We start from the raw sequence: 19677 nt of genomic DNA, 5'->3' as shown, positions 1-19677 counted from the left end.
CTAACAAATATCCAGTGTTCTCACATATTAGAAGAGTGAAAATTAGTGAGGTTAACTTCAAGCAGTTTTATTTTTCTAACTGATATATTTATTAGAGTTCACATGGAATACAATTTCTTCTCCTAACTTGCATATATTCCATATAAAATGTGTTTCCTAATTCTTGCACTTCATTTTAAATTACTGTTTTGAGTATCTTTAGGCCTGACTGGTAAATATTACATTTGGATCTTATTTGTTACAGCAATTTTCCTCAGCCAGTTATTCCAGACCTTTTCTGCTCCTAAAAAAGAGACTTTAAGGAAGTCCAAGAGTTGTGAGAAAATAAAAATAAATTATATTTATTATGTTTCATGATGTTTAAAAAATTATTTTTTATGACTAAAGCAGATTGTTACAGAAATGATACCATTTAGAGCTTTGGAGGCCTGATGAGTAAGAAGTTGTGTGTCCAACTCGAAGTCAGGCAATTCAAATCTACTAATTGCTCCATGGGAGAATAATGGCCTGTCTCCTCTCGTGAAATTTACAATCTCTGAAAATCCAATGGAGGGTCAGCTATGAGTGGGTTCAGACTTGAACATAATGAGTAGTTAAATTTTTTTATCTTAGAATATGGCAATATCAGGAAATAGTGAGTTGAAGAATAAATGAATAAATATTAGCATTAATTCAAATATAAAGTAATATTTACATAAACTTTAGAGACCCTAAAACAGACCTAAATCCTACCCTATCTTACCATCTTTACAGCAATATTCAGGCCCATTTCAGCAGTCATTGTGTTTATTCATCTCATTGATGTCCTTCGCCTCTTTCATTGGCCCTCTACATTTCCAACAGCTGATATTGAGCTTCTCAAGCAGTTTTTTCCACAGATGTAATCGATCTGATTCCTATGCATACCATTAGGTTAAATCCATGTGTATAACCTGCGTTTATGTTTATTATAAAGCGTTTTTGCAATGAATAAGTCATTGATTGTACAAAATTCAATCATTCTATCTCCAGCTTCATTTCTGTCACCAAGCGCATATTTTCCAACTACTGATTCTTCTTCTCTGTTCCCAACTTTTGCGTTCCAGTCACCCATTATTATCAATGCATCTTGATTGCATGTTTGATCGATCTCCGACTGTAAAAGTTGATGGAAATCATCTATTTCTTCTTCTTTGGCTCTGGTTGTTGGTGCATATATCTGAATGATAGTGGTGCTCACTGGACTTCCTTGTAAGTGTATGGATATAATCCTATCACTCACAATGTTGTACTTCAAGATGGATCTAGAAAATACTTTTTTAATTTTGAAAGCAACCCCATTTTTCCTCACCTTTTCATCTCCGGAGTAATACATCATATGATCATCTGACTCAAAATGCCCCATGTCAGTCCATCTCATCTCTCCAATGTCTAGTATGTTAATATTTGAGCGTTCCATTTCTTTCTTAACAATTTCTAATTTTTCTACATTCGTGGTCCTCATATTCCATGTTCCAATCTAGTGTCTGCTTACAACTGAAGTACTCAAGAGCAACGGTGTCTCTCTGGAGATTAAGGTGTGCCTGATACAGGCCATGGTCTTTGCAATCACTTGTTATGCATCAGAGAGTTGGACAATGACTAGGGAAGACAGAAGGAGAATTGATGCCTTTGAACTGTGATGTTGGAGAAAAGTATTGAATAAACCATGGACTGCAAGAAAACAAACAGATTCATCCTGGAGAGGGTTAAACCAGGCTACTCCTTGGAGGCAAAAATACTGGGGCTTCGTCTGACGTACTTTGGACATGTTGTAAGGAGAGACAGGTTGGTGGAGAGGGACATCATGCTTGGGAGGGTGGAGGGACAGTGCAGGAGGGGAAGACCCTCTATGAGGTGGATTGATTCAGTGACTGGGGTACTCGGGATGGGTGTGTCAGAGGCCATGCAATTGGCACAGGACAGAGTAGGGTTTAGGGCTGTTGTACATATTGTCACTATGAGTCGCAAATGACTCGATGGCACATAACAACAACAGCAACATTTCCAAGAGGGATATTTTATTCCCAAAGCTTCTAACAACATGCACAAAGTATATGTGCACAAAGTATACTTTCACAATCCTTGCCTCAAGGAGAACCCTGGCAGCACTTCCTTCAAGACAGATTTGTTTATTCTTTTGGAACTCCATTTTGTTGTTAAGTGACGTCAAGTTGACTACAACTCATAGTGACCCTATGAACAATGGTCTGAATCTAGCCCTATCATGATCATCTTAACCATCTCTAGATAGACTAGAGTCTATTGACAAAGTCATTGTGTCAATTCATCTTGTTGAGGGTCTTTGTCTCCACCTTTCAAAACTTGATGTCCTTTTCCAAGGATTGACCCCTCCTAAAAACATGTTCAAAGTATGTGAGATGAAGTTTCACTATCCTTGCCTCCATGGAGCATACTGGTTGCATACTTTCTCCAAGACATTTGTTCTTTTAACAATCCATAGGTAGTTGGTGCTCTTTTCTAGCACAGTTAAAAGGCATAGATATTCCTATTATCCTTATTCACTGCCCAACAGTGTCAGAGGAAGTAATTTAAAAGACCATGTCTTAAATCAGCTGTAACTTGGTCTTTAAATTGACATGATTGTTTTTAAGCACTTTGGAGAGATTTTTGACAGCACATTTTCCCAATGTAATATGTATTTTGATTTCTTGACTCCTGGTACCATGAATGTTCTCTCTGGATTCAAGGAAGATGAAATTTTTTATAATTTCAGTATTTTCTCCATCTATCATTATGTTGTCTATTGCCCCAGTGGTGAGTTTTCTTTTTTAATGTTAAGATGTAATACATTTTGAAGGTTGTGGTCTTTGAACTTCCACAACAAATATTTTAAGTCTGTATATTAAGTATTTTTCACCAAGACAGAAATTAAAGTATCAAAACTTTCAATGTCATTGACTGTGAATCCGAAGAGACTCCTTGCTGAACTCCCAGAGGGTTTTCAAAGACTGTAAATCACAGGGGAGGAGATTATCCACTTTTCACCTGAGAATCTACTTATGGATTCAAAGTGACAGAGAGGTACCCCCTTTGAGTTAGCAGTAGAACTCCCTATGCACTAAACCCCCAGAGTTCCTTCAATTCAAATTTTCTCCTGCCTTAGTTCCTCTTGAAGTATGTTAACATATCCTGTCTCTTAAGAACTTAAAATAAAACTGTAATTAAATGAAATAAAATAAACCATTTTTAAAAAGAAATCTTTCTTCAAATTTAAGCATACTGAAGATGACATGACTATTTTTATTCTATAGGAGAAAAATATTGATATGGATTGAAAAGCTAGTTAAATGAAATATTAATACCTTTTCAGACTCTGTGTATACATAGTAGAAATCACATGGCCACTAACTGGTTCTTTACCAATAGCTCTATTCTGAATCCCACAGTCCAAACCTCCTGTTGCAATAATGGTCTTGCTATCCTCCCCATCTCACAGTCTAGAAATTCTTCATTCTCAGCTGATTTTTATTTCTTGTTATGTTCCTCTAATGCCATCAGTTTAATGGAGGAGATGGATGGGCAATCTTCTCTGTGATTAATAACCTCTGAAAACCTGGGACAACTATGGGTTGATTCCAACTAGATCATAGTGAACAACAACAACAGTGCATCAAAAGAAGATGAAAGGAGTACACAGAATTGCTATGCCAGAAAGAATTGGCTGGCAGAGAAAATTTCAGGAAGCAGCATATTAATAGGGGCCATTGGTGATCAAAGATGAAGCTTAGGCAGCACTGAGGAACACAGGCAAAAAATAGTGACCCTAAAATTGATGGATTACCAGTTAACATATTTTAAATAATAGATGCAGCCCTGTATGTGCTCACCAGTCTATGATAGCAAATTTGGAGGAGAGCTACCTGCCTGACTGACTAGAAGAGATCCCCAAAAGGGTAATCCAACAAAATGTGGAAACTATCTGATAATATCATTACTATCTCATGCAAGTAAAATGTTGTTGAATATAATTCGAAAGCAGCTAGAATAGTACACTGACAAAGAACTTTTTGAAGTAAAAACTGGTTTTAGAAAAGGCCATGGTACCAAGGATATCATTACTGATGTGAGATGGATCCTGGCTGCAAACAGAGAATACCAGAAGAATGTATTTAATTGACTATGCAAGGGTGTTTGATTGCATGGATCATAACAAATTGTGGATCCATTGAGAAGAATGAGAATCCCAGAAGACTTGATTTTGCTCGTACAGAATCTGTACATAGACCAAGAGATCGTAGTGTGAACAGAACAAGGGAACACTGCTTGGTTTCAGATCAGAATGGGTGTGCATCAGGGTTGTATTCTTTCTTCAATCTGTATGCTGAATGAATAATTCACAAAGACAGATTCTGTGTAGAAAAGTGTGGCATCAGGACTGGAGGTAGGTGGACTCATCAACAATCTGTGTTATGCTGATAACACAACTTTGCTTGTTGAAAGTGAGGAGGATATGCAACATTTTCTGAAGAAGATCAAAGACTACCCCCATCAGTATGGATTACAGCTCAACATCAAGACAAAGATCCTCTCTACAGTCCCAACAGTCAAAATGACAATAGAGGGATAAAAGATTGAAGTTGTTAATGATTTAATTTTTCTTGAATCAACAATAAACACCCTTGGTATCAGCAGTCAGGAAATCAGGAGACTTATGGCATTGGGCAAATCTCTAGTCTGGGATCTTCCCAAAATACTGAAGGGCAATGATGTCAGTCTGAAGACTCAGATGTGTCTGATTCAGGCCATGGTTTTTTCAATCACTTGCTATGCATCAGAGAGCTAGACTATGAATAAAGATGACAGAAGAAGAATCAATGCCTTTTTCTTGTGGTTTTGGAGAAGAGTACTGAATATCCCATGAACTGAAACAAGACAAAACAAAACAAAATGCAGATATGTCCTGGAAAGGATGCAGATAGTGCTCCTTGGAGGAATGGAGGATCAAGCTTAATCTTTCATACTTTGGACATGTAGGTAGGTAAGGCTATATCTAGGAAGGAGCATCATGCTTGGAAAGATGGAGGATCAGTGAAGGAAAGGAAGATTCAACAAGATAGATTGATACTGTGACTTCAGCAGTGGCTCAAGTGTCTCAGAGATGACGAGGATGACACAGGATAGGTCTCAGAATGGCTATTCATGGAGTCACTATGAGTTGTACTTGACTTGACTGTGCTTAACAACAACAATGCTCCTTGGAGGCAATGATGGAGAAGCTTCATTTCTCTTAGTTTGGACATGTTGCTAAGAGGGGCTACTCCTTGGAAAGGGATATCATGCTTGGAAATGTGGAGGGTTAGCAAAAGAGAAGAAGACCCTAAATGTGATTATTTGACATAGTGAATAGCAGCAATGGGCTTAAGCATATCAGAGATGATAAGGATGACACATAATAGGACAGGATTCAGGTTTGTTGTATACAGAGTCACTGTGAGTCCTATTCAACTCTACGGTCCCTAACAACAACAACAACAACAACAACAACTAGTCTTCTTTAAAGAGCTTGATTGAACCATACCAGGTGCTGTAGGGACCAGTGATCAAGCACACAGCTCAACTTTCTCTGAAAACCTTGGGCCTGCTTTGCAATTCAGGTCACTCTACTCACTCAACTGGGCCTAACTGCAGAGAAAGGTCAACTGTAAGAGCCATTTTAATCACCATGTCTGACTTATTTTAGTCATCCTTTAATATAACTCAGATATCTAGCCTCCATTTCCCCTGCATCTTGCTTTTTTACATCTTAAGGGCTTTCCCTAAGATTTCTCCTTCTCTAATAACTTAGGTGGTCTATAATGTGTTTCATTGCTAACCAAAAGGTTGCTCATGTCTGGCAGCTCAAAAATCCCCTGTAGCTCCAAGAGAAAAATATAGACTGCCTCCGTTTAGTCAGCTTTACTGCCTCAGAAGCTTGATGGAGGGTCACTATGAGTTGGAATTAACTTGATTGCAGTGGATATTAATTACTCAAAAAAAAAGAACTTCCTTCTTAGCTCTGTACTAAGTCAGGGGAGCTTCAGTTCAGGGTAGGGCTGAGCTGCTTTGAAATGTTATGCTAATTATCCCTTTGATCCTCTATAACACTCTGGTGTGAAATCACAGTGAGTGGTCTCAGTGGAAAGAACTCATTCTTCTCCTTTTAGGGTGCAACAATGAATGAATGGAATCCCAAAATCTCTGTAGATGTTCATTGAAATGAAAAAATAAACAACCTAAATTAAAAAAAAAAAAAAGAAACCCTTGCTCTATCTATCACTCTAATACAAACCTGAGAAATTAATTTTAGGAATTGTGCCTCTACTGATTTGGTTGATAAAATGTTCTCTTTGTAAAACCTTAGATGGAAAAAGAAAATTGCTCAGTAAGTCTATAAGCTCACTCTTCCAAATATATGTAATTCTATAAAATATAAAATAAATTGTTGTACTTTTTTTTGCTAGTGTTACTTGTTCTTCAGTTCTTTTAACATTAATATTGAACATTCTCTTGAAGATATTTCAGTCAAAATACAAATATCTATTTTAGAGAAGAATATTATCAGCATATGCTAGTTTAAATGCACTATATTAACAATCATATTTCTCAGTAAGTTTTATTTTAATTCATAATTATTGAGAACTTACACTATAGGAAGTATTATTCTCGGTATTTGAAGTAGAACGAAATATGATTTCTTAATCCAGCTGTTTAAAATCCAGGTTGTAATGAATTGCACTGTTAACTCAAAGTCATGTGGATCCAATCCACCTACTGCTCCGTAGGAGAAAGATGGTCAGTCAACTCACTTGTTGACTACCTCTGAAAATGCACTGATGATCAGTTACAAATTGGTCCCTACTTACTGGATCACAACAGCAATAATGGCATAAAATAAGCTCTCATGTAAGGTGAAAGAAGAGGGAAGCGGGGAAATAAGTTTTCTAGAGGAAATAATGTATCTCTGGTGGCTGTGAATTCAAAAGGCATCTCTAGTGGTTGGAATCTACCAGAAGCTCCACAGGAGAAAGTTACACCATCTCCCTCCTTAAGACTTACAGCCTCCTAAAAATCCACCAGAGGATCAGCTATGAATCAGGTCTGACTTGATGACAATGAAGGAGAGGTACAGAAGAAAGATAAGAGCATCCAGAGATTTTGAAGGCTTGCCTTAAGTGAATTTTCCAATAGTGGATAGAATATGTTGTCACATAAGAGATCTGCTGCATGTGTGATTTTATTGTAGTGTCTTAGCAGTCAATGTTATCACAATTTTCTTTCTCATCTCTTGAATGGACTTCATTACAGTGAAAAGTAGAGGGCATTCCTACTTATAAATGTATAAAATTAGGAAATTTTAAATTAAGAAAACAGTATTCTCCTGACCCATCATCAAATTAGATTTACCCCTGAGAAGGAAGGATGTGTCCTAATACATGGTACCCCGAGTAGGCTTTCAATTCCAGATAATTGCATGCTTCATTATAATGACTTTCTTTGTCTTCTGGAAGCGCCTTTGAATCTTCTGTTCTTATATCATTGTTTCTTCCATTCACTTTAGCTTTTCCACATTCTGCAACAACTTTCAAAGTCTTTTTCTGACACATATTTTGGTGTTTTCTCTCTTTCTTGGTAATTTTTAATGACTTTTTTGTTCCTTCACATATGATGTCCTCCCACAACTTAGCTGATCTTCTAACATTAGTGAAGAATGCAGCAAATAAAATACTATCTCAAGATAGTATCTAATTCAAGCAATGTATATTAAAGTTTGTATTTTGGCTCTTGTGGTGTTTTTGTTTGTTTTTTGTTTTGGGTGTTTTTGGGTTTTTTTTGGTTGTCTTCAGTTTCAACCTGAATTTACATACTAGCAGTTGATAGCTTTTGCGTAGTCAATCACTAGCTTTGTTATAAATGATGATCTTGGGCTTCTTCATCTCATTCCACAGATGTAGGGAATTTGATTACTGTGCATTCCATCTGGCCAGGTCTATGTATATAGCTCAACTCAACTCAATGGCATGGAGTCAGTGCCCTCATAGCTCACTCTGGTAGGTTTTCAGGAATCTGTTAAATTGCATGAGATGAAATTTCGTATTTTTCTCTCAAAGAGCAGTTAATAGATCCTAACCATCAGAGAGATGCCACCTTTGGGCTACCACAGCTCTATATGGACTGCATCATAATTGCTATTAATATTTTTAAAAAGTATTTTCAGTGAATAAGTCACATAAACCTTCATTAGATAAGAACTTGAACCATGTAATTAATTAGGCTCTACCCTTCCCACCTGTATTTTGACTACCTTCTAACTAGGGAGGCTCAGCTTCAACATTAACAATGTTCCACTGCTAGTCTAATATTATCATAGGCCGGATACTTATGAAGTAAGTCATCAGTCCCGATCTCTAGTTTGTCTTAGTCTGAATTCTCTACTGAAATAAGTTTACCATGGTTGACACTGTTAGTAAAGACACGTCTATAAGACTAAGCTTATCAATTTTAGAGTATACAAGAGCCACATGATTTATTATTCATAGCACAGAATTTTGAACCCCAGAGTAGGCTTCTTAATTTATTCTCTTGATGAGGAAAATTAGCTTGCATTGTACTCACCAGCTGAGTCTAATTTAGATAATCAGCAACTCAGACTATGAAAAACATTATTCTTATCAGTATATGTCTAATTTATATTTTGTTTGGCAAATCCTTAAGAAATAGAAATCAGCATTTTGTCTTCTACGTAGTTCTCAAGGCCATTGTGTTGCAATTTGCCTTGAATTGTGTTACGTTTTCAGAGGGTGAGGGGGAAGAAATTATAAATAAAAATATGTACATGTGGTTTTTTGTAATGTCACTGTTACTATTATAAGAAATAAAATTGAGAACTAAAGCTCTTAAAAATTGTTATTGCTCTCATTTTATCATTTGTATACATTAAAAATAACTTTTGGATTATTTTTACTATTTTATGATAAAAACCCAATCTGCTATTGTCAGGCTGATTTGGATTCACAGGAACCCTCCATAAAGTTTCCAAAGCTATAAACTTTTATGGAAGGAGACTGTTTCTCTTTCTTGAAGCATTTGGTAGAGTTGAACCAATAACTTCTGGGCTAGCATCCCAACTCATAACACATTTTTCCACCAGGCCTCCATAAAAAGGGAGGGGGGAGACAATTATTCTTCTATTTCCAAAATTAAAATTAGTAGAGAAAAAATAATCTTTCAAAGATATTAAGTATTCCATTTTAAACAAAAGTTCAGTCAAATGAAATACATTGACATTGATTAGTATAATAATTGAGAGAGATTATTTCTTATGAGGAAAGAACATAATAGAAAGTGACATATTTACAACTTTTCTATATAAATCTGTCAAATCAGTGAACTACATCAAGGTCATATAAAAGACTATACATATTTTCATATCTGAAGATCAATGATATGAATATGTTATAAAATTTATCATAGTCATCTATTCTTGATTACTATATTTCATTAATATGATTTGCTAGTTGCCCCCTTTTCACTGCATATTTCCTTTATGTTTTCTTTAATTTTCTGTCTTATTTACCTATGAAACAAAAAATGTGAGAGCAGTTACTATTTCCTTGTTTGAAAGATTAATTTGACAAGCTACATAGAAAAATGTGATGTAATGAAGACAAAAATCTCTAAATTACTCTTTTTTATTGTAATAAATCTGATTGTGAATGTTAAATGTGCTGTGAGTTTTGGCTCTGAAATCAAGAATCCTGGCACTGCCTCGTACTGACTGAAAGACTAGTTTAACTGCTGTAGAATTCCTCAACTGTAGATGTTTGCGCTGCATCCCACATGTAGGATTCAGTTTTGTGCTGAGAAAAATAAGATAAAAAAATGTGAGAAGTTTTGGTTAATTCATTTAAGGACTTAGTTTAGCAAACCAGAATGACCATTGTTAATAGTATCTGCAAGAGTAGCATTATGAAGTATCTGACCAGAAGTTCTGTGTTTGCAAAAATTTTGTCCATTAATTAAGGTATTTTTCACTTTAGGAAATTACATTGCCATTTTTACTAACAATTATTACCAATATTTAAATCATCCTTTGTTAGCATGAAGTTCAATGTTAGATACTGTGCCAAAAGTAGTTTCTTTCTTTCATACTATAATAACAGCTTTGGTTGCCTAGTGTCAAGATTTCACTGCAATCTGGAAGGCACATGGTTTCAGGCCATCAGCTGTTCCTTAGGAGAAGGATGGACAATCTCCTCCCATGCTATTAACTGCCTCTGAACACCCACCAGAGGGTCAACTATGGGTCAGTTCTGACTCTACATTACATAAAAACAAACAATAATCCCAGTATTCAATCATCCTGTGTTAGCTTGAAGTTGAATGTTAGATTCTGTTCCCAAAATCTTTCCGTACTATCTTACTGATAGTTACTATTACTATCATATTTTAGGGAGTCCTCTTGGCTCAGTGGTAAAAAACTGTGCTACAACCCCAAAGGCACATGGTCTAATCCACCAGCTGCTTCACAGAAGGATGGGCAATCTACTCCAGTGCAATTTACTGCCTATGAAAACCCTTTGGAGAGTTAGCTATGGGTCGGTCTCGAATTGATGGCAGTCAACAATAACCAACATTTTTATATATGAAAATAAGGCAAATACAGTTTAAATAGATTTACTTAATCCTGTTTGGAAAGAGTAGTCAGGGACAAGGAACAGTGAAAGTTTTGGAGCACAATGCCAACTGTCTCTTTTTTGTACTCTCTTCTAATCAACTCTGTGCAATTTTATCACCAGTATAACATATGACCAAAACCCATGGAAGATTAATGTGAAACTTAGGTGTGTGCCTGTGCCATCACCATATACATCTTATAAGCAATTTTCTCCTGTGCTAAAAATATGATAGGAATCAAAACTTTTTGTCATGACCATGACAGGGAACTCATCACTTCTTCCAGCTCTTCTAAGGTGTTCTAAGGATCTAATGGACAAACATTGTCTTTGACAACATAATACTGTAAAAAAAAACCCAAAACAAACCCAAAAATTCCATTCAGCTCATAGTAAAAAGAATGTTTTCCTAAATCATTTTGGGTAACTTAATGTTTAATAAAAGGCACCTTAATAGAGCTAAGATAGTAGCATCTTGTAACATCATCCCTCAAAAATTAATGGAGAGAAGTCAATGTCAGTAATTTCCTAGTGAAACTGACACTTGACATATTTTAAATTGGAAATGCAAATGCTAACAGTATTTGACCTCTTGGAGTCTCAGAGAAATTTTAACCATGCTGCTAAAACAATTACAGAAGTAGGACTCAATATCAAATCAAAGCTCAAATGTTACTCAAAGGTATGTCTTCAAAACATGAAGGCAAATCTTCTAATAAAATTTAAGATGCTTTAGTTGGGATCACTGACAGCTGGCTGTCCATCACTTATGGAGTGCAGGGCTAGGAGAGTCATTGTTAGAAATTGAGTTTTAACTTATTTTGGCAGAATAATTTATTTTGGCTCTCCAAAGACATTAAATTTGTGCTTTTGGATTGTGTCAAACCATGTAAATGTCCTATTAGTTGTAGAGAGTTACTGAATTTGAAATTTCTGCAATGAACTCAGAAGTCATTTATTTGACTTTCTTATAGAGAATGTACTATTAGTTATATTAACTTAATATTCTAGAGTATCAGAGAAATAGCTACATAATAATAATATTCATCTGTCAAAATAGAAATCATTAGGCATGCTAGAGATGAACAATACGTTAATAAAACTAGAAAGTTTTAACCTCATAGTTTTCAAAACCTACAAAAGTGTATTTTTATTTCCAATTCATGGTAATTTGTAATTCTAAACCATACTTCTATTTCCTATAAATGTCCATTTTGTAAACATGACATTATAATAATGTAAATCTTTTATATATATTAAAATAATGGTCAAAGACTTCCTGGAAGAACTTTTAAAACTCATTTTAATAAGTATAGTAATTCCATCCTAAAATATTTACAGCAGTTACTGATAAACCTGAAATATTAAAAATAACACTCTAAAGGTACTAAAAATGTATTGCCTAATTGAATGAACTAATTATTTGTTTATAGTTTTTGTCACTTTTTAGTTCATTTAGGTTACAGTTTTGCCTCATCCTTCCAATTATTTAATTAATTATTTCATAATTTTTATTTTCTCCTTTCATTATAATTATTATTATCTTTGTGATTCTTCCTTACCTCCTTTGACAACTCCACTAATGAAGAATTTAACAAATACTATTTAGTTTAGTGTTTAAATACTAGTTTAGCCTTTTAATCATCTAAAATAAGAGAATATATTCTCCAAACAGAAAAATCAAAGAAATCCAAAACACAGAAGAAAAAAAAATAATTTTGAATGTTTGTATTCATTTGAGGACACTTTATCATGCTCATCATGGCCAACATCACCAGGCTTGAGATGGGAAAAGCGATGGTGTGACCTGAGACTGATTCCACTTCTTCACTCGCGATTCTCTCAGTATGTCCCTGGGACAGACTTGAGTCGGTGAGTTTAAGTTCATTAATTCTGATTTTTATTATTGAAAAAGTAAAATTTCAGCTTTCAGCTTAAGATTCTTCTTTTTAGCACCTTCCTGATAATAGAAAGAACTAGAAAATAATAGCAAAATAGAGTATAAATTACTACAACACACAAACCCTGAGTTTACTACTATTTTATTCTAGTGGGGTCAATGTTTTCAGTAAATACAGTCCAAGCTTTGTGTTTCTTCTTGTCTTAATTTTTAGTAGGTTGCTTTTATGTCTAGGGAATTTATATTTCATTTAATTATAAAACATGTTTCCAAAAAGTTGTCTATAATATTTTTATTTTTCTATTAAGAATAGGATTACTAGTGCTAGGCTCCTAGCTATTCTTCAAAAATTTTTTTGTCTTTTTTATTTTGATAAGTTTTGATAAGGATTTATAAATTTCATTAGTTTTTTTCAAATGTTATCTTATTTATTTATTATTTTAACATATGTATGTCTTTTATTTCATTAAGTATGTAATTTATTTAATGAATTTTATCATAGTCCTGCCATCTACCTAGTTCCGGGTTTCCTGACACCGAATTAGGCTGAACCCAGACTCTAGCTGTGTGCAAAGAGTTGGGGTTTCCAACACAGGCCTGGGACTGAATAACAAACTCTGTATTGAACCGAAATTACAACCAAATTCATTTGGATTATTCTTTATTTGTAACTGCTTTTTTAGCAGTTGTTGTGCCCATGGTAGTGCCCCAAAAGGAATTTGTTAGTGTATGTAAGAACAAAGAATGCTTTTCTACTGTACATTAAGTATTCTGCATATGGAGGCCTTCTCCCCTTTGTCTCGAGATCCTGCACAAGTGAGCGAGAGTGCGAGAATTGGGAACATGGTTGGTGGTTGGGGAACTCAGTCATGTGGGTGGACTTCTGATTGGCGGTCTTATTTTGGCCGCCTCTGCCCTCCATGTGCTATGTACACTGCTTTCCGGCTTCACATAACCACGGTTAATTGTTCCTTTTAATCTGATAAGAGGCTGACCTCATGAGACTTCCCAGAGCCTTTGGGTTTACTCTGCTTCTAAAACTAAGAATTTCTATGGCCCAGTGACTGCTTCTGGAGTTAATGAGTTCCGTTCAAGGTTGAATTAGGGTTAGGCTTTCGGGGGTGGTGGAGGTCTCTCCTGGACACCCAAAACAGGGTTCCGTGCTGTCCCCTCACAGTAATATCTGAGTATAATTAATATAGTTGCTAAAAGCTGTCATTGCACTCAAATGCGCTAAAATGCAGAAATATAAGGAATCATTTCATTGGTCTGGTGGCAAGAACCTGTGCTGCAATTGCGATGGCACACAGCAGGATGAGCATTCTAATCCCATGTGACTAGCTGCCTCTGAAAACCCACTGGAGAGTCATCTATGGGTTGGTTCTGACTCTATGCTATGCAGCAACAACAACAAAAAATTCAACCAAGGAATCCTTTTTTCCCTTAAGTAATTACTTAGGTGGACATTTCTACACATGCAACTACATGTTGTTGTCAAGTGCTATTGAGTTGTAGGTGACTCAGAGCAGCCCTATGAATGAAAGACCTAAACACTTGTATAACTTTCATCACTTCTCCAAGTTCATAGAGATTCCGGAGACAAGCTAAATGGAAGTGGATGCCACTCCTGCTTCCAACCTTGTTTTAATCAGGGGGCTCCACCAAAAAACCGCACCATGGATAACCATTATCACATTTGATACATCAGTGTCACAATTTTAGCATCACAGCAACCCCAAGTAACCTCTGTACAGCAAATGGACAGACCAATGCTATATTGCTTAGGAGAATGTTTGGCCAAAAACAATTAAAACCAGGCCAAATGCTGCAGATTAAAAGCACCCACTCTGGGCTTGGTAGCATCACTTTCTGCCAACTAGGCCAGCAGAATTCTCTCTATGTTGTTGTCGTTGTTAAGTGCTGTTGAGTCATAGAGGACTCATAGTGACCACATACGTTTAAAAAAATAAAGTAAAAGAAAAAAGAAGACAAAGGCATGTATTTAATGTCATTGATATTTGACATTTCAGCATCCTTTCTCTCTAACTAAAACACACCTTAATAAAAAAGCTCATGATATTCATTCGAGTTGACTTATTTGTATGTACTCTATTAATCATTGTAAATGACCCATGTCATTCAACTCAACAGGTATTGGAAAATAATTAAAATAAATTCAAAATTTATTGTCCTCCAGCTGATTAAAACTCAGGTTGTTGTTAGTTGCTGCCAAGTCTAATATGACTTATGGTGACCCTATGAACAAAAGGTATGAACCCTGTTCTACTTATATTGTAAAATCCTTACAATCTCAAGCTCATGGTGGTAGTCATTCATCACATTTAGAGTCTTCCTCTTTCATCAAACCTCTAACTTCCTGTGCATGATGTCTCTCTGTAAGGACTATTTCTTCTAGAAAATATACCCCCCAAAATAAGTGAAACAAATCGCTCCTCTTAGGAGCACTCTGGTTGCATTTCTATCAACATATTTGGGATTTTTTTTTTTGTAGTTCATATATATTCAGTCCTCGACAACATCACAGTTCAAAGATACTGATTTTTTTTTTCATTCTTCCATAATCATTGTTGTTGTTAAGTGCCCTCAAGTTGGCTATGATTCATTGCAATTCTATGAATAAGAGATCTGAACCAGGCTCTGTCATGTACCATCCTCCTATCGCCTCTATACTTGAGCCCATTGTTACACAGTTATTTTATCAATGAATTTTGTTGAGGATCTTATGTTCTTTTTTTTCTTATTCTATAATTTTCCTAACATGTTGTCTTCTTCCTAGAATAATCCTTTCTGACAACATGCCCTAACTATATGAGATAAAGTTTTATCATCTTTTCCTCTAGGCAGCAACATGGTGGCACTTCCATCAAGATAGACTTGTTTATTCTTTTTATCAAATTGACTGGAAGGGAATCATATTTCCCATTCACAAAAAAATGATGATATCATATAACATGGAAATTATCAAACAACATCCTGATTATATGTGTTAGTAAATGTTGCTGAAGATTATTACACATGGCTAGAGTTCTCTGTTTGCTCAGGCGGGCCTGCTGTGATGGAAGACATGGAGGCTGAAAGGCAGCAGCATTTCTTCAACAAGCCGTGGCAAAAGACAACAGTTCACTACACCACTGGTTGACTTTATGATGAAGTCACTGCTGGCAAGGAGATACAGTTCAGCAAACAAACCACTGCAATGATTTCAGAGTTGACTTTTTGACAGTGTGAAAACTTTGCCAAAGACCTTGAAATATTTGCCTGTCATGCAAAAAAAGGAGCATAATGAACACAGATGATGGGAAGCCCTTAGCCAGGAGGAGCCACATACTGAAGAAACATAAAAAAATGATGAGATTGCATGTTTAACCTAGAAGAAAAGGAAGTTGGAGAATGGAAATGAGGTGTTGGGCAAGCCAGCAGAAGCTGAAATAGTAGAAAGTTAAAATTAAGTTTACCACCATTTGGAAAAGCAGTCTAGTATGCAGAAATGCACATTGTCACAAAAGGGTCTGAATTTCTAAGTAAGATTAGGGAATAAAACCACCAAAGTCCTTAAAAAATTGCTAAAACAGTACATGTACAGTGGACTGTTAGAAATTCAACTTGAATTCAGAAGAGGCTGTGGCATTAGGATCATCATTGCTAATGTTAGATCAATCTTGGCTGCAACAGAAAATACCAGAAAATAATATAATCTAACTTAAAATGACCCTAGAAGGCAGAGTAGAATGTCCTCAGAAGATTTTCTAGGTTATAATCTATAGATACAGAATTCCACATTTTTCTTACAGAGTGACTAAACACCTACACACTGTACCAGAGCTCCTTAGACAACAGTATCCAAATGCAAAACTTACTGTCTAAAATAACAACAACAAAAACCAAACAAAAAGCCCATCACAAAACCTTACTGTCTTCAAATCAGAACCAACTCATAGATTGTAGGGAAATATTGGGGAGGAGGAAAAGGCTTCTGGCCGGGCCAGATCGCCTAGCTCCAGATAATTGCAAGCATATCTGTTTCATCAACGCTTACTATAGAATAGAGAAAGCTTTCCTGTGTTTGACTGTGCAGACTTGAGAAAACTCACCACCAAGGAAGATGGCTACTGCATCTGTTGAGCTAAGAGTGGTCTTCACTGGGCTAAGGTTCTCCTGCCCAATCCACATACTCCACATCTACAAATCCACCCCATCCCCTCTTACTGTTTACTAGCCTGTATAAAATACACTGCAAATAAAGTTGAGTTTGGCTCTCTGCATAGTGGGGTGTTTCCATCACTCTTACTGCAGTCAGGGTGTCCCTGCTCCCTGCTGGCAAACAGACAGGGGCAATAGATGATGCTACAGTAGGTTTTCAGAGGCTGTAAAATGCATAAAATGGGGTTCCCTATCTTTTTTCTGCAGAGCCACTGGTAAAATCAAACTGGTACCACCTTTGATTTAGCAGCACGCCTGTCTATTCCCTAGGCCTCCAGAATTCCCTGTAAAACAATAGGCATTGCTTTACATTCTAAGGAGTTCTGGTGGTTTAGTGCCTTGTCTGTTCAGATACTAGCCAAAGCTTTGGTAGTTTGAATTCCCTAGCACCTCCAAAGTAGAAATATGAGACAGTCTCTTCTGATTAGGATTTATAGACTCAAAACCTACCATTAGAACTGATTAGAGGTCAGTGAGTTGTGTTTGTTTTTATTTACCTTCTGCTTCTAGAGAGTCCTAAAAAAACAAAAACAAAAACAAAACACAAACCCATTTGTAAGTAAATATTGTCTTGGAGTGTTCACTATCTATCCACTCTTTTCCTAGTTCCCCCGCCCCCATGGAATATGTGATTAGGCATTATATATAAGACAACAGTTCAGAATAAGAGGTGCATTGCAAAGTGAATGGGGGAGGAGGAAGAGAGAAAGAAAAAAAAAATTGTAACAATGAATGAATGAAAATTCAACTTTTCTGTAAACTTTTGTTAAAATTATAGACACATACATACACGTCTTGGTTCAGGCTGCTAGTTATAATGGCACTGTTTCTGTCAAGAGACTAACCAGTAAACCAGTGTCATCAAGTTGACTCAGACTCATGGTGACCTCATGTTTCAAAATGGAACTGGAATCCATGGAGTTACCTATGACTTTAATACTTCGTTTATACAGTTAAGGACTTTTCTTTTAAGACATAAATCTAGGAAGATTCAATTGCCAACCTATTTGTTTTGCACAAAGTGCATTAATCATTTACATCATCCAGGGCATCCTACAAGCAAATCTCTTAACAATTGATGAGTATGAGGACACTCTCCTAACAATTGATGAGTATGAGGACACTATGGCATCTGTTTTGTGTAACTTAAAATAACACTGGTCATTATGAGGTTTATTGTAACACAATACTTGGTCCTTTGGATTGTTGTTGTTGTTATTGATTACCTTCTAGTCGAGCATGACTCTTAGTGACCCTATGAACAAAAGGCCTGAAACCCCTCTACAACTATTGACATTTATCAAAGTTCATAAAGTTTCCAGATGCATGTTGTTAAGAAGTGGATTCTTCCAAAGGATAAATTATCAAATTGTTTTTCTTCTTTTTGTTGTCTGGTGCCACTGAGTTAACTACTACTCATAGCAACTCAGTGAATAGATAAATACACACCTTGCCCTAGACTATGTTGTCCTCATGATCTCTTGTATTCTCCAGCCTATTTGCATAGTTATTGTCCATATTGTTAAGGATCTTTTTTTAAGATGTATCAATAGTTTATTTTTATTATAACTGAATAATATTTTGTGACATGGAAATACCGTAGTTTGTATAATCATTACCTATTGAAAGACACCTAGGTTAGTTTGCACCTTTTGGCTATTATAAATACAGGTACTATGAGCATTCACGTGTGTAATTTAAAAAAAATATTTTAATTGATTTGTTTACAAAGTTAGTATATCTTGTGTTTCACGCTATTCTTCATCCACATTGTGTTTCATAAAATCATTCTTATGCATTACGTTCTAGTCTCCATTGGACCTTGCCCATGATTATTACCCCGGCTTTCTGCAAGGTCCATCCCGTTTACTTCCCTCCCTCCATCCACCCAGCAAAGTTCTGTGGTTTTGCTCTTACCCATCCTCAACCATTTCTCCCCTCAAGTTCTCATATATATATTTTAGTAGTTATCCTTCTATTTTTACAATAATGGTCTGATACAGCATTTGTCCTTATGAGACTATGTTAGTTCTTTCAGCACAATGCTCTCCAGACTCTCCCAAGTAATATACTGTTTTTCATTCCTCCTGAGTGCTGCATACTATCCTGTTGTGTGAATATACCACAATTTCTCAATCCGTTTGGTTCTGGTTGTACATTTGGGCTATTTCTGTGTTCTTGTGATGGTAAATAACACTGTTATGAACATTGGTGTACAGTTTCTGTTTGTCTCTCACTTCTCATTTCCTTATATTCCTAGTAATAGACTAGCTGGGTCATATGGAGTTTCTATGTTCAACTTTTTGAAGAAATGCCAAACTGTCTTCATAGTGGTTGCATTTTACAATCTTGTAGAGAGAGGATCTTTGTCTTTTTCTCTGATCCTCCATCTTTCCCAGCATAATATTCTTCTCCAAGGACTGGCCCTTTCTGACATGTCAAAATATGTGAGACAAAATTTCACCATCTTTGCTTCTAAGGATTACCCTCGTTGAACTTCTTCCAAAACAGACTTATTTGTTCTTTTGACAGTCAGTGAGATATTCAGGACTCTTCTCTCACATCACAATTAAAAAGCTTTCGCTCTTCTTCTGTCATCCTTATTCATTGTCTAACTTTCAGCTGCATAAGAAACAATTGAAAAGGCCAAGGCTTGGATCAATCACACCTTTGCCACATCTTGAACACATTCAAGCCTTATGTTGCAACACTGAAGGATTCTATGGGCAAAATTTTGAATGATTCAAGAAGTATCAAAAGAAGATGTTGTTGTTGTTGTTATGTGCCGTCGAGTCGCCTGCGACTCATAGCGACCCTATGTACAACAGCCCTAAACTCCGCTCTGTCCTGTGCCAATCGCAC

The 19677-nt window shown here is 36.0% G+C and overlaps 1 protein-coding gene across 1 annotated transcript in view; it reads left to right on the top strand.

Moving 5' to 3' along the window:
• Positions 1-19677, top strand: part of SNTG1 (syntrophin, gamma 1) — a 481189-nt gene that overhangs the window by 178092 nt on the left and 283420 nt on the right. The window contains exon 9 of the mRNA XM_006901168.1: positions 12436-12566. Within this exon, the coding sequence (XP_006901230.1) occupies positions 12436-12566 (131 nt within the window). The remainder of the gene's footprint in view (positions 1-12435; positions 12567-19677) is intronic.

Source organism: Elephantulus edwardii, unplaced genomic scaffold (genome assembly GCF_000299155.1).
Source record: "Elephantulus edwardii isolate Elephantulus edwardi_28Jun2011 unplaced genomic scaffold, EleEdw1.0 scaffold00313, whole genome shotgun sequence".
NCBI classification, from domain to species: Eukaryota; Metazoa; Chordata; class Mammalia; order Macroscelidea; family Macroscelididae; genus Elephantulus; species Elephantulus edwardii.
This window is presented reverse-complemented; position numbering and strand designations above follow the sequence as displayed.